Genomic DNA, 16,894 nt, shown 5'->3' on the forward strand with positions numbered 1-16,894 from the left:
TGATCCGACTATAATTACAAATGATTCATTTTTTAATTCATTTTGTTATGGACCAAAATATCTACCTCTACATATATCATGAAAATAATCTAAATGATAGAATATTGATTGATTTACTCAGGCAATTTTTATCTGGAAAAATCCGACATTCAACGATAGACATTCAACGATAGCAATCGTGCTCAAACACGAATCAATTAGATTTAATGCAATCTAAATTCTCAATTTACATTCCCTACCGAACTTTAAAACTGAGTAATAAATCTAGAGAAATTGAAATCACTTAAACTTGAACTAAAATAATCCTGCAAGCCACGTTAATGTAGTTATGCCCTTGAATCTCAATTTGACTGTAAATTGAAAATAATAATTTTTAAACTTGTCACAACTAGATAAAATTTATCACAAGTTTATTATAAGACAATTTATCACAAATTTATTATAAGACTTAGAACACTGATACACTCATTACAAATAATACTCACTAACCAACCTCACAAACACCAATCTGACATCTATGCCTTCCCATCTGAATTTAATAATGTAAATTAAGAACAATAATTAAATGGATATAGTAAAAATATATAAAAAAATCCCATGATTATTTCATTAAAAAAAAGAACATTTCAAAATAAAATATAAGTTGAGTATTATGAAAGTTATGCATGCAATTCACTAAAATAATAATGCCATTTTTTTTCTTTGACCATTCAGCACCGGCCCTATGCAGACGTTAATACATAGCTTTCTTGTGCCCAAGGACAAACAATTTCAGAGTTCACGAGTAGTTGACAGCGAATAGATTGAACTAATAAGAACATAATATTTGTTTATTTACGATTGTGGAAATGTGCTTTGTATCTGGTTCCACCATACAGCTTGGACAAATGCAAACTGAATCGATGATAAAAAAATTAACGTAAACCGAACAGATATTTACTTCGTATGCTTCATTGTCAAAGTTTTAAATTTTTACTGTCAGGGAAGCCAATGTGCTTTTTTAACAACTCATTAAAAGAAAAATCTAAATACCATTTAACCGCAGCAACAACAGGGTTTGTGCATTGAAAGCTATAATTGGACTCTCGCCTCAAAAGCAAAATCTCTTCTTCTGCAGAATGCACAAAAAATTTTTGGTATGTCTTGAGAAGCAAAACAAAACTAAACTAAACAAAAAGACTAAATAAACAAAACTCCAGATCAGTATTCACTAACCTGCATCTTTGCCTCTTCTTGACGGTCGATGTATGCAAGAAGTTCATCCTGCCTCATGAGAGCCTCATGCAGTGCCTAAGTTCGCCATAGATAAAAGGATCAATTGAGAATAATTTGCAAAGTATTATAATTTGACACATCTCAAAAATATCACTGGTCTATGAAGGGGAATGAGTAAATGTAACTTGACAATACGAGATGAAACCTTGAAATCATAGGAACAAAAACTAATAAAACAGACTGAGAAGGGCTTCACTCGACAATACGGCATGAAAACCTTGAAATCATAGGAACAAAAACTAATAAAACAGACTGACAACACTTGACAAGTGTGTCCGCACCAAACAGGTCTTGGTTGAGCGTGAAGTTCCACTATATATATGTAGGATTTGAGCTTCATAAAATGAATAGGAAATAAAATGAAATAACCTTTTTAGTGACAATAAGCTCAGCCTCAAGTGCATCCACTCGACAAACAGCTGCATTGAGCAACTCATCTTTCTCCGAGGGCATTTCAAATGGCTTTGCTTGAAGAACATTCACTTTTTCTTCTAGCTCTCCTAACCTCCTCATAACGCAGGAAAGGAGGTCTGCCTCTGTAAATGCAGGGGCAGGGGAAGGAGGACGGAATTCTTCTTCAGTGATAGTGTCAACAGATGGCAGAATATTTTGCCCATCTGTTTGAGAAACTTCATTCTGGAACCTCTTCGACATATAATTGGTCACTGAACAAATCATTGTAAAAACAAAGGCAATGAGAGTGATGACGAATTGAGTCATTCGAACTTTGACTCCTTCAGAAGACTCAGGGATTTCAGGGATGGAGCATTCTCCTGCAATGAGAATAAACCACATAATTGCAAAGAGTCATGCAATAAAGCAACCATAGGTCTTTGGATTAGCCCACATAATTGCAAAGTGTCATGCAATAAAGCAACCATAGGTCTTTGGATTAGCTCATCTAAGTTTTTCTAGAACACCGAATTAAACAGAATTTATAATAATTTGTAGGCGCAGGTTTAATCAGATGCCGAAAATTACAAAATATTGAATTTCCAGATCACATGATCAAAATGATTAAAACCAGCATTTGTTTTACTTGGAGTTTGATGATTGGGATAGATTTATTTATTATAAGACAATTTGTTAATTATTGGAACCATAAATGAAGGACCATATAGTTGGGACAAGTACGTTTGCAAGCAAGTACATACAGTTGGGCACAAAAGCTGATCATCCTCCAACAAGATGATAGCAAAAGAGTATTGTTAACACTCCAAGGGAGACTTATATATGAAAAAGAAATAAAGAACTAAGCTAATTCTATTTATATGAATGCACAACCAAGGTAAATCAAATTGACAAAAATATTTAAACTTAGTTTCCCTGTGTTAGCATAGAAGTAGAAAACCAACTAATATAAATTAGGACATTTTAACAATTCAAAAACGATATTTGGTTCATCAACCTTTAGGCGCATAAAGCCTTCTGCTAGAAATTTCTTTCTTGGATCCACCATCAACAGCCTTGTCCACTATGGGAACCTGTTCATCATACTCTTGAAAACCAGAAGAGAAACTAGTTGTCTTCATCATTTTGGCCTGCAAAGATAGAAAAATGCAAAGGCAACAATGGGAATAACTTCTATCAAAACCCATAAGATATTGTTATGAAGTGGCAAAACTGGAGCCATGCTATCAATTAAAAAAGGTAAACCAATTTTCTTCCAGAAAGTCCTTTCTATATCTTGAAAAAACATAATTTTGTAGCACAAAACAAACACAAAATCAATAAAAGGAGTACACAAACATACATTTTATACTTTTGAAATACTGAAAAGCCAATGTAATTCCAGAATTAGGATTTCAATTAAATATAAAATGAAATTGGGAAAGAAATTCCGTTGAACATGTCACTAGCATGAATGATCCAAGACTTGAATCTTTTATGCTATACCAAGCCTACAAACATCAAAAAGACGCAGCAAAAACCAAAAGAATTATTGCATGGTCATCCTGTACCACACTAACAAATGGAAACTACATATCTTTTTGTTTCCTACCGCAAGCCTCAAGCACAAAGATACCTAAATTCCACAAAATTCACAGGAAATTGAATAGACAAAGGTTTTTTTTTTTTTTTTTTTTTTGAGAAATATGCAAGTTACACTTATCCCAACTACTGAAATCAGCTACATGAAACTTACCTCTCCATTGAGCTCTATAAGATAATATCACTAATAGTATTTAATTCAATCAAATCAATTTTTTATTTTTTTGTATTTTCTATACTAAATTTCCACTCAAATCAATTTAACTCTTCCAACAATAGAAAGTATTAGTTGCCTTTGCAAATGTCCAAAGGAATCTCAACCTATTTTCTCTCTTTGTATCATTTGTTGCTGCAACAGCTAAATACTTTCAGATATTAATCTTCCTAGGAACTCCACATCAATATTGGCATTCAAATCTCTATTACATTAAATTATATGTGGTATTTGCTCATAGCTCGGTATTTTGATCAACAAAGTAGACTGAGTTAGGCACATGGCAGTTGCACTATGGCTATCAATATCGGGATGGGTATAAGATGTTCTAATACATAGGCACTGCCTGTAACAGATCTGTGGGACCGGTAGAATCAAAATTGGTGAGAAGAAATTTAAACAAAGAAGAATATGAAAAGAACAAAATAACTTGTTTAATGAATAATAAGATAACAAAATATATTCAAAGAACCCAAGAAAAATACATATTTTATTTTATTAAATATGAATACTAATATTGAGAGTATAGGAGTAAATTTTTTGATTGATATTAAGTAGTTCTCATTCCTGATTTTAACTAAATTAAATCTGAATTAATCAGCATTTAGTTAAATCCAACTTTAAATAAATTAAATCTATTAAATATGAATTTAATTAAAATAATATGATCGTAATTAAATTAATCTGATTTTAATTAAATATAATTTTAATTTAATCTATATTTGATAAAATTATTTTTTTAATTTAAATTAAAATGATTATAATTAAATTTGATTTAACTTAGTTGGATTTAATTAAATCTGATATAAATAACTAAATTAGATTATATTGTCAATAAAAAATTAAGATTAATTTAGATTTAATTAAATTAAAGCTTGTTAAATCTGATCTACCGAAGCCTGATTTTAGTTAAAGTTAATCTAATTATATTAATTTAAATCTTATTTTACTAATTTTAAATCAGATTTCTTTGAATTTGATTTTAAATAAATGAATTAAGTTAAATATTATGTTAAATAAATTGTATTTAAAAAAATAAGTTTAAATAAATTAGATTTAATTGAATTAAATCATTAAATCTGATTTTTAATAATTTAATTAAATTCGTAAAAGTAAATTGGGATGAATTTGATTTTAATTTAATTTAAATCATTTATCTTTAATAAATAATTTAGAATAAATTAGTTATGATAAATTTCGTTCAATTAAATTCAATCTGATTTTATTCAATCTAAACTAATAAAATTCAGCGCTCCTCTTCCTTGTCATTGAGAGTCTGATTCTAGAAGTTGAAGCTTGCACGAAAGTGACAATTTTATCGCTTCTCTTCTCAAAGTGACAGAATTGGCTGATTCCTTTATTTTCTATGTTTCTATCAATTTTCCTTCTATTCCATTATTAGTTTTTTTTTTTGAGAGAGAGAGTGAGAATTTCGGTGTCTCAGAAATCAATTGGAATGAAATCAACCAATGTAGGTAAAATCCAAGTCGACCAATTCATATCAGGATTTACCAATTTTGCTAAAGATGGTGTGCACAAGATCTTTATAAGGATACTCTCCATTTCACACATCCATTCTTTATCCGTATCTTCATCAACATCTCCTTGAACAATAGATTCAAAATATCTAAAAGTCTTGCTTATGAAAATTTCATGCCCACAAAAGAAAATTGTCATTTTAAGTTGAAGCTAAGAGAAGAAAAAGGTCCAATCATCACAGATGAATATACAAGTAACTAATGTATATGCCACAAAAGAAATATGAAGGAATGTAAGCCATGTCATAAAATTAACACCAAAATCATTTTGAAAATCCTGGGGCACCGCATTTGAGCAGCAGGAAATGAAAACAAACAAACAATAAAGATACAATTGAATACCTCTTCATGTACTGGGGTCAAGCGAGGATTTGACAGATAATTCCTTGGTGCTTTTGGAGAAGTGATGTCTTCAGCTTCTGAACCAGATTCAGCAGTAGATGTATCACTGCCCTTTATCTATTGCCATGAAAAAAAAATAAACTTCAATGCATAATAAATTAGATGTCAGAAAGGAAAAAATTGAAATACAACTCACTGTTGGGTAGGGTGGCTTTGCATAGGCAATGATCTTTCCCACACCATTGGAAACAGTTACAATTTGCCTGACACATTGTGCTTCACCACTAAGCACCATCTGAAAGCAAACAAAAGCCAGTTGGCATACAATACATGAAGAAAAAGGAAAAGGTTAAAAAGAAATTGTGAAGGACAGAAACCTTCAGTATATTGGGCTCCTTCCAAGGACCTTTCTCAGCTTGTAAGCATCCTCCATGCTCTAAACAATTGCAAGAACCACCAAGGAACTCTGGCAGCTCACTAGAAATAGAAATCAAAGATAAGAGAACTTTCTTAATTCTCAAATTGCTACAAGACAATGTGAAAGCACACACCTGGGCTCAATTATCTCCAGGAGCTTATTCTGGTACTTTGTTCCAAGAACCTAGTGAAATTTTGATAAATAATCTTAAATATGCATCCTCCAGTTTCTGATTAAAGTGATACTCTATCAGAATAGAATAAGAAACTTACATGAATTTTTGTAGTAGTTCTTGGGTCAAGAAAGGATTTCACGGTATTCCATAGTAGCCTAAATCCTGGGCCAGCATTGACAATAAACATACGATGCAGGGTCTACAAACATTTTCACACAATTATATCTCTAATCAAAACCTATATTGTTAAACAAATCTGAAAACACAACTGAAAAAAAGATTCTTCAGAACACCTCAGGGTAATTATCACTGTCAATTTTCTGTAATCTCTGAATTAATTCTCTAGCAGTTTTGCTGAAGTTCTTCAATCCCTATAAACCAGGAGTGCCACAGTAAGAATAAGTGATGTTCCATGACATGTAAATTCATAAATTCAGCATTATATGGAGTCTCTGATACCATACCACTCCTTGAACATCAAGAATAGTTGTACTTGAATCAATATGTCTTTTTGCAGCAAGTGAACAAGCTGGGAATTTAATTGCAAAGCTCTTCTCAAACTCCTTCACATGATATCTGACATATCGCTCCATTGTGGTCACCTGCATTAATTTGTTAGGATCAACTTTCCCAAGCCTTTCAATATAAACTGGTCTTCCCTCCTTATCCACCCCATGGTAACCATGCGGATAATACTTCAGAACTTCATTTAGTTCGGAATATTCAAAGTCCTGGAAAAAAAAAACTCAAGAGTTACAGTAAAAATAAAGCCAATTGGTTTTGGCAAGTAGGTTCTGCAATTTATAGTTCAGAAAACATCCCATGGATCTAATTATAGATATAGTACCATACTTAAGGAAATTATAAATATAAATATAAAGCAATTCTTCATGTTAATAATCAGGTCACAATTATGATAACTTGCAGTTTAACAAGCTGCTAACAATATTGTGAATACCATATAGTACCATACTTAAGGAATTATAAATATAAATATAAAGCAATTCTTCATGTTAATAATCAGGTCACAATTATGATAACTTGCAGTTTAACAAGCTGCTAACAATATTGTGAATACCATATAGTTCATCCATGTTTTTGATATACAGGGATCTTGAATTTGAATACCATATAGTTCATCAAATTTTCAATATTTTGAATTTCTTCTTTATGGGGATCTTGGTTTTATATGTTGTCAGTACAAGAGCAAGACAAATCAAGTTATCAAAAGCAACAACAAATCTCACATAGTTACGCATGCAATCCAAAACAACCAGTTCAGTGTTCATATCTGATTAGGGGCGCTTTTACCCAAGTCCTTATGTTCCATTTTTGCTGAACTGATGATGAAAATGTGTGGTTGTCGATATTTATGTGACCACAAACGCTTTGCTATTGTTAAAATAAGGAGTAAGTGCATTTTTGGCATGTATTTAATCTCGCTCTTGATGCAACTGTGGTTGATCTTAAACTTGTGGCACTTTGCCATGTGTATATAGTAATTTTTGCTAGGTATTTCAGGTAAGAGACGCATTTATTAGTTATAACAGTATCAAGAAGAGATAAAGGTATGATATAATTCTCAAAAAAAAAAAAATACTTGGCAAAAGATGAAACCCACATGCCAACACAGAACACATCCTACCTCTATAACTGTGTCTGCACAAAACTCCTTTCTCCACTGAAGCATTTCAGCCCACATGTGCTTTGCTTTCTCTATATCAAATTTCCTTGCTTTAAGAAATCTAAGCAATAAGAAGGCTTTGAAATATTAGGTAAGAAGGTTAGCTACATAGCAAAGAAAAGAAAATTATTTCAGATGGAAACATAGATTATAGGATATGATGCTTGGAAAAGCTATAATAGGAATTTTAAAATATTAGATCTATAAAAAAAATGCCAGTTTTATTATGCTAGGTAGGAGAAATAATGAAATTAAATCAGAAATCGAATAACTAATATGAGAAAAGGAAAACATGCAAGTCAAACATCAAAGCACAATCGTGTCTTAACTTAGAGTGCACAGCAAAAACAAGCAAAGTTTTAGAAATACAATGGAAAAGAAGACAACAGTACGGGAAGAAAATAAGTACAACTAAATCAACTACTTCAAACTAAAAATGCAAAAAGAATGAGATCATTCTGAAAGCAAATTTTTTGATATAGTATCATTATGAATCTAGTTAATCATGACTGGCTACCAGCAAGAATTGAAAAACAAAGGCACAATGGGATTAAGCAACACACAAAAGGAACACTACTGAATAATGGCAGAAGAATATTAAAGTTATGTAATGTCAAAATAATTACTAAAGCCTACTAATTTACCTCAACATCATATGATAGTCATCATGCTTAGCTATCAACAATTCATCTAAAATTAATGATTGGCGAAAAGCATCAACAGCCTCTAGCTCCTCGATATTTCTAATATCCTCAATAGAAACAACTCTTCTGTCGCTCTTCCTCCTATTCCTTTTCTTCAAAGAATGCTTAAATCTACTAGATGCATCCAAAGCTTTTTTCTTCAGTGACCCAATTCTTGTCCTTCTTTCATCTTCTGAATTTTCAATATCTGATTTGCGCTCCTTTCGCTCATCATGACTTGAAAAACCCTCAAAACCTATGAGAAATTAGTGAAGTATAAGATCCATGTAGCGGACCCCAATAGTTGGGATTCATGGTTTCTTGTTGTTATTGTCATGTAATTTATCAAATGACTTTTTTATCAGCAAACAAAAAACAAAGGAACAAATTGTAACAAGGAAAATTCTACTTTATTTTAACTAGAGAAAAGTTGAACAGAATTAAGTGAGGACTTCTTGATCAGCCATAAGAATATTTAGAAAATTTTCAATTAACCACAAAAACTTAGAATGAAATTTGAGAAATAATTTACTTAAAGATTATTATATCCTATTTAACTTATCAAACAAGTAATGGTCAAAAGAAATAAGAGATACGATCAAAGGCATGGGTAAAGCTCCGAGTGCACTTGAGAGAAAATTCAATCTGATTAAAAATTAAACAAAGAATTCGATTACTAAGCCAAATACTTGGGTAAAAAACAATGCAACTAGCAACCTCAAGTAGATTCTTACGTTAAGTGAGAAAACTGATACACTTAAATACACCCCCCCCCCCCCCTTCTCTCTCTCTCTCTCTCTCTCTCTCAAAGTGGCCTAAAAATTTTGAACTCCACTAACATTTTGATGAAGAAGCTATCCATTGATTTGGTAGGCTTGAACCACTAGTTAAATTTTTAAGCTCGTGTTTATGATAATAGACTAACTAGACCCTCCAAATCCTCTCAATTAGCGAACTAGTTGATGGCAAATGCGAGGAAAAATTGGGGTGGCACATACTTGGCATTCATGAGAGTGGTGAAAAGTAAACAATGCGAAATTGAAGCTGACAGGCGGCCCCATTACTATGATAAAAAAATTCGATAACATAGTCAGCTAGTTGCATGTATCAAGTAATCTCAATTTTTAACAAAGCTGCTAGGTAACCTGGCATATCAGATTGATCTACGACAAGTATCTAAATAAACACGCACATTTTCTAACGGTCCATGTAATCTGACATAGAAGGGGAGAGCAACTCACAAGGCCTAGCGAACCGATCCAGCGGCCCTGACATATTTACCAACCAATTACGAGAGAGAGAAAACCACTCGGAGGAAGATGACTGATAAAAACCAAATTGGCCAATTCCCCTGGAAAGAAACTGCATTCAGTTCAAAAGCTCCAAAATCTTCAGGATCTCGCCGAAACCCTACCAAAACCAGATCGAAGTACCTCAAAATGATCAGGCTGCACGCGGAACCAAGTCACAACTCCGTGGATGATCCTCCACAACGGAAGACCCGCTTATGCGCGAGATCGACGGGAGGGCGGTGCGCAAGATGAAGCGCCGACAGATCGAAGACGAGCCGAGGAGCGGGCGGTTGTGAGAGAGAAAGTAATAAGGGAGAAGGGTGCGCGATTAAAGAAAAGGAGGAAATGAAGGAAAAGGAAAGCAGTGCGGAGTATTCGAGGGCAATAATTCGGAAATTGAAGCGAGCCGAAACGGCAAGTAGGAAGCAAGTCCGAGTGTTGGTGGTCCCAGCGAAACGAGAGGACGCAGTGTGGTGGGGGCCCGCGCACCGTTGCCGAGGCGTCGGGTTTATTATTTTGGCTTATGCATACGTCCACCTCCAAACGTACCCGCTGGTTCCAGCAGCTGATGGTTGGGGCAGAGTCGATTACGGTGTGTAAGAAGGTGGTAAATACGGGAATGTGTGATTGTTGACAATTGACGTGGAGAAGAATCCTATGTTGGAGCTAGGGCTAGCTACGATACAGCAGGTGGCCGTTACATAGACGCCATTGCAAGCATACACGTCAACATATTGAAGAGAAATAACCACGATATATCATAATTATAGCGGTCGCTCAGGACTAGTAGTTAGGATCATAATGCACCGGCAGGTTGCAAGTCTAATCCTGCCCAATTAATTAAGCTTTGACTTAAGAGTTAGGTCCTAAGTTTTTTCCCGTAAATTATGAAATATGGACGGAAAAATTAAACAAGTGTGAAATTATACGAAGAGAGTTATTATTATTATTTAAAAATTGGAGAAGGGATCCTCTAGCTCGATTTTGTACTATTCAAAAGATGCTATATATATATATATATATATATATATTTTGGTGATGAGAAATAATTTCTATCTATTTTTTTATAAGTGAAGATCATTCATTCCTACTAATATTTATTAAGGGAGTATTCTTTGAACCATAAAAATATAAAAAAATTATACTTAAAAAATTAAAATAATATTTTTATCTATCCAAATTATCATTTGTCGTTAATTGGCCTAATCTTATGAATATAAATAATCATTCAAATGATTTAAAAATAAGTTTAATCCTCCCACTGATCCACCCCTGACTTTAATCAAAATAAATCAGAATAATTTGAATCAAAAGCATCTTTCATATTAGAGCATTTTCCCAAACGGGTACTTGTATTTCGAAATTTCCGCATCATAATTTCATTAAAAAAAAATCAAAATGCACACTTTTTTTAAAATTTTTTTATTTTTTTTAAAAAAAAAGACAGTCACACGGTCAAGCCAAGCGCTAGGGCAATCGAGCGATTCAGCGACCAGGCAGGCTACCAAACGACCATTATAGTAAAAGGTAGATACACTCGCTCTCAGTGTCCCTGTCAACCCATCCCAAGGCCAACACGGAGGAGGTAAATCACGGGCGGCTACCAAACGACCATGCAGCTAGGCGACCTGGTTCATCCAGGTCATTTGATAATTGTGTAATTTGACCTAACGGCCAGGGAGGTGCAGTTGCTAGGGGTGATCATGGATTGGATTGGTTCGGTTATATGATAAAAAATTATCCGGCTCTACTAGATCAGATAATACAATATCAGGACTTACATCCGGTCATATATCCGGTGGTTATTATGTATTAGATATCCGACGGGTTGTCATTTATTTGGATATCTGACCATATATCCAATAAAATATAAAATATAAATATAAAATAATAAAAAAATATTTTAAAATGATAATAAAGATTACTCATTACATGGTGTAGTAGTTAATCGTCAGTAGCTGTTACAACGTATAGCAGTTTATCGGCAGTAGCTACTCTAACATGTAGCAACTTATCCGTAATAGCTACTACAACATGTAGCAACTTATCAACAGTAGTTGCTACAAGTAGGGATGATCGCGAATCGGGTTGATTCGGTTATTTGGATAAAAAAACTATCCGACTCTACTAGAACGGATAATGTAATATCAAGACCCTACATCCGACTCTATATCCGGAGGATTTTTTTTTCGATTCGATTCGGGTCGATATAAACTGTTGAAACCCCAAGGTTATTTTGATGTGATCAACAAGTTAAGTTAGGTCCTGTGTGTTTCTAACCTTGTGTCTAAGTGTGCAGGAGCTTAGGAGCACAGGTACTCGAGCGAAAGACGCAGCTAGCGAGAAGGACGCCACGCGGTGCGTCAGAGGGACGAGGCGCTACGAAAGAGTACACCGGCGGACAAGAAGAAACCGCGCGGTGGTTCCGAGGGATGAAAGCCGGAGCGGAAGATTGCTCGGGGAGCAAGAGACGCAGCTATCGCGAAGGTCGACGACCGAGGGATGAAGACTGCGGATGAGTACGCTGGCGGACGAGAAGGAAACACGCGGCGATTCCGAGGGACGAGAAACCGGAGGGAAGCACGCTCGAGAAGACCGGAAGTTGGGTTCGGGTGAGCCCTTTTCCCGATGACAAAGATCACCCAAGTGAGCGGATCCGGAGTTGAAGACCCGGACCGAGGTGAACCGAACCAGAGCAGTGGTCCCGGATGAAAAAGTCAACACTGGTTGACTTTACTGGTCCGGGGCGCCCGGACCAGCCCGGGGCGCCCGGAACCCCTCCGAGCGCCCGGACCACCATGTTTGACCAGAACGCGTCTAATGCGTTCTGAACGTTGGTGGATAAAGTTTTATCCCCCCCTAGGGCACCCGGAACCCTTCTAGACGCCCCGACCAAGACTATAAATATAGCCTTGGTTCAGAAGTTTTTTAAACGAACTCTAGTAATTCATTTCCAACGCTTGTGTGCTTTAGAGTTGTATTTAAAGCTTCTGTTTTCTGCGCTTCAATGTTGTAAGAGGCTTCTCCTCCTGAAGGAGATTGATAGTGTGCTTCATCCTTTCCTTGGATTAACAACCTCCCCGGTTGTAACCAAGTAAATCTTGCGCCTTGTCTTTTTAATGTTTTATTTATCTGCTTTGTTTATTTTACAAGTGTTAGCTTAAAGAGTTCGAGGAAGGGTTGTTTGTTTTATTTTGTAGGATATCCAACAACCCCACTTCCAGCCGGCCGCAACGGTCCTACAAGTGGTATCAGAGCCGAGACGCCTCAGAAGGACTAACCGCCGTCTGAAGCAACGAAGTGATGGCCGGAGCCAACGACTACCCACCTGCATTCGAGGGGGAGTTTGCTGTTTGGAAACAAAAAATGGGGATATATCTAAACTCTGATTCTGGTATTTTTTTCAATAATGAAATTTGGTTATGAAGAACCGAAGAACGCGAATGAAGAAGAAATTGATTTACACCTCTGGACCAGCAAACAGCATAATGAATCGATGGCAAACGGACGGACAGAATTTCACATTCTAACCGTAATACCAAATGAAGATATCAACAGAGTCGGAGAGTACAAAAGCGCAAAAGAATTTTGGAAAAAGTTCTTGAAGATTCATGAAGAATCAGAAGAAGCCGAATCCGAGACAAAAGAAATTGCCGAAACAGCAATCATAGCAGAAGACCCACCAAAAGATGAAGAAAGCTCAACCGAGACAAACATCGATAAATGGGGAGAATCTTCGGAAGAAAGTAATTCAACAGGGGGAGAACCAACGGCCGACGAGGTAAGTAAGGTATGACCTCTACCCTCTAAACAATTGGTTCAATTAATCAAAAAATTACCTGAAGATTTTTGCGAATTAAAAATTGAATCATCGAAAAAGTTTTTCGTATTAGAAAATCAACTACCGAACACTTCTTGCAAATTAGAAATATTATTGAAAGAATTTTTTGAATTATAAAATATTTTGACGAAAGATTCTTGCAAACTAGAAACATTATCGAAAGAGTTTATCGAATTGCAAAAAGTTTTGACGAAAGATTCTTGTGGATTACAAATTATTTTGTCAACAGAATTTTTCAAATCAGAAATATTGCCAAAAGATTCTTGCAAGTTACAAAATATTTTGTCGAATGAATCTTGCAAATTAGAGAAATTGTCAAACGAATTTTTACCAATTATTTCGTCAATACAATTTCTTGCATGTTTAACATTTGTTGCTTTAAAGCTGAAAGAAATAACCTGCCAATTAAAGTATCTCAACGAACTATTAACGGAAATTAACATGATACAATTCTTCGTATGCTCAAATTTTCTTACTTCAAATTTGAGAAATTTTAATAAGTTAAAATGGAAATTTAAAACTTTATGATAAAAGCATAAAAAAAATTAAATTAAATTAAAAATAAATGCATAATTTTTTTTAATTATTTCTACACGTTCCAAAAAAATTTTAAAATTTTCTCTGATATTTTTTAGATTGGTTTTGTGAAAATTATTGCAAAATTTTCAAAGTTCTCAAAATTTTCTAAAAGTTCTTAGCGATTTAAAAAAATTTCTTGACTTAGAAATATTTTCCAGAAAATCATCTTGACTTAGAAATATTTTCCAGAAAACCATTGAAATAGATTTTTAATAAATTTTCTAAGTGTCAACTCTTAGATTTTTCTTGCAACCCCAATTTTTTATGTGATCAAAGGGGGAGAAGAAAAAATATAAGTCTAGAGGGAGGTAGAAAATTAAATATTGGAAATTTTTGAAATTTAATGTTTCTATCTTGTTGCACTTAAATTGCAAATTAAGTTGGTTTTATTTCATATCTATTTAATGTTGGGACCGAAAAGTAGTTAGAGGGGGGGGAGGTGAATAGCTCGTCGCGTGCTCGTGTGCTTCGTTGCTTGTTTCTTCAAGGATGTGCATCGGAAATACAAAGAAACAAAAGCATACAATGCTAACAAATGGATTTTACTTGGTATCCACCTCACAAGAGGTGACTAGTCCAAGGATCCACACACACACAACCTCCACTATGAATAACACTCCTTTATGGTAACTATCAAAGGCGGAGAAGCCCTGCAACACTCTCAATACAAGAAGAAGGAAAGGGAAACAAAATACAAGCAAAAGCTTACAAGTTATGTAGCAAAAACCCTAACCCTAACTTCTTGTTATTGCCCGTCTCTTGATCTTGGATCACTTGCAACCTTGCTCCAAGAACCCTTCAAGAACTGGCGGTGGAGTGGAGAAGAAGTGTGGAGAGATGCTGGAGAGGATCAGAGATGAATCGTAAAGTTGCTCCCGAAGGAATCGAACGTCTGCGGCTTTTATCGACGCTAACGGTCGGATCCCGATCGATTGGATTGCTCCCAATCGATCGGGGAGGCTTTGGATCGATCGGTTGATCGATCCAGAGTGCCTCTGTGCTCTTGGTAAATTGCCTGGATCGATCGGGTGATCGATCCAGGGCTTATCGTGCGAAATCGCAGCTCCCAATCGATCCACTGATCGATTGGGGTATCTGGATCGATCGATCGATCGATCCAGAACTGTTCTGTGCGATCGCGCAATTGTCCCAATCGATCCACTGATCGATTGGGAGGAGGATGTCATGAAGACTCGTCCAATCGATCGGCTGATCGATTGGGCATGAGCCAATCGATCCAGCTCATGATTTCTCCCTAAAATCAAGTCTAAAGCCTCCTAAACCAACATCTGGTCAACCATGACCTGTTGGTTTATCGTGTCTAGCATCCGGTCACCCTTAACCTGCTAGAACTCGCTCACCAAGTGTCCAGTCAATCCCTTTGACCCACTTGGACTTTTCTCCTCTTGCCAAGTATCCAATCAATCCCTTGACCTACTTGGATTTTCACCAGATGTCTGGTCAACCTTGACCCATCTGGATTTTCCCCGTGCCTGGCTTCACTCACCAGGACTTCCAACTGCCTAGCTTCACTCACTAGAACTTTCACCTGGCTTCACTCACCAGGATTTTCTCACTGCCTAGCTTCACTCACTAGGTCTTTCACCTGACTTCACTCACCAGGATTTTCTCACTGTCTAGCTTCACTTACTAGGACTTCCAACTGCCTAGCTTCACTCACTAGGACTTTCACAATCAAGTATCTGGTCAACCTTGACCTACTTGATTTCTTCTTCAACCATCTCCCCACATGAACAATAACAATCGCACCTGCAATCTCCATGTGTTGTCTATATGTATTGTCAAACATCGAAACCATGACCAAGACTCAAGCTTGGTCAACCAGGTCAATCTTGACCTAAGGGATATTGCCCCAACAATCTCCCCATTTTTTATGTTTGACAATATCTTTAAGTTAGGCTAGTCCCATAGCCTCAACATCTTTCTCATGCCACTAGGTAATGAGGGCGTAAGTTACAACCTTCATTCTCCCTCTAAGAAGGCAGACTCCCTCTTAGATAATGGAGGCCTAACTTAAACCCTATATTTCTCCCCCTATTGGCACACATCAACAAATTTACTTGTCGAAAAACACTTCTTGTTGAAAACTCTCCCCTTTGAGACTCTTCCCTTGAAGAGTTGCTCATCGTTGTTCACAACTTCACTCGTTGTGATCAATACGATAATGAAGGTCTCATACCCTTCATTTATCCTTAACCCTACATTTTCCCCCAATGTAGACAAATGTCCAACCTTGAGCATTTATAACTTAAAAGAAGGTTAACCACCTTCCAAGGTGTATGAAAAATAGTTTTCATGTCTTTAAAGAGTACCTCCCCCTAAAGACATGATTGTAAACTTCTATCATTGCACCAACAATGACTTAGAATCCCTAAACCTTTAGGAAACCCAAATTTAGAAATTTTGAGGTTCAAAAGTTCAAAATTTGAATCAAACCTCAACCTAAACTTCAATTTAGTCTTCCTTAATCAATTCATCCTTGTTTTCAACATGAAAATACTCTTTTTATGTATACAAATGTATTTTTAGGCGTTTGGAATGGTTACCTGGACTAAAATAGGTTCAAAATGCTAAAAATAAGCTTTCCCAGCCAAAATCAGCATCTTCGATCGATTGGAGTTGGGTTCCAATCGATTGAACCAGCTTGAATCGATCCACTGATCGATTCAAGAGGGCTGGATTGATCAGTGGATCGATCCAGAAGGCTTTTGTTCGCGAGAAGCCTACTCTCAATCGACCGCCCGATCGATTGAGACCCTTCAATCGATCGGGTGATCGATTGAGGTCTGATAGTTGTTGAAATTTCATTTCAGTCAACTTCAGAAACCCTTAGAAAATTC

The 16,894-nt window shown here is 35.7% G+C and overlaps 1 protein-coding gene across 1 annotated transcript; it reads right to left on the reverse strand.

The window, feature by feature from the left end:
- Window positions 1-914: 914 nt before the first annotated feature.
- On the reverse strand, window positions 915-9,979 carry LOC122009218 (phosphatidylinositol/phosphatidylcholine transfer protein SFH8-like). Its single transcript, XM_042565291.1, has 15 exons — window positions 9,755-9,979; window positions 9,563-9,672; window positions 8,283-8,577; window positions 7,600-7,699; window positions 6,419-6,685; window positions 6,248-6,325; window positions 6,052-6,153; window positions 5,913-5,962; window positions 5,739-5,838; window positions 5,558-5,656; window positions 5,362-5,478; window positions 2,684-2,816; window positions 1,645-2,048; window positions 1,216-1,290; window positions 915-1,111 (listed from the first exon to the last, which is right to left on the reverse strand). Exons 2-15 carry the CDS (start codon window positions 9,594-9,596, stop codon window positions 1,091-1,093), a joined length of 1,875 nt encoding a protein of 624 aa, XP_042421225.1. The 5' UTR covers window positions 9,597-9,672; window positions 9,755-9,979; the 3' UTR covers window positions 915-1,090.
- Between the last annotated feature and the right edge of the window lie 6,915 nt (window positions 9,980-16,894).

This window comes from Zingiber officinale, chromosome 8A (assembly GCF_018446385.1).
Source record: "Zingiber officinale cultivar Zhangliang chromosome 8A, Zo_v1.1, whole genome shotgun sequence".
Classification (NCBI taxonomy): domain Eukaryota; kingdom Viridiplantae; phylum Streptophyta; class Magnoliopsida; order Zingiberales; family Zingiberaceae; genus Zingiber; species Zingiber officinale.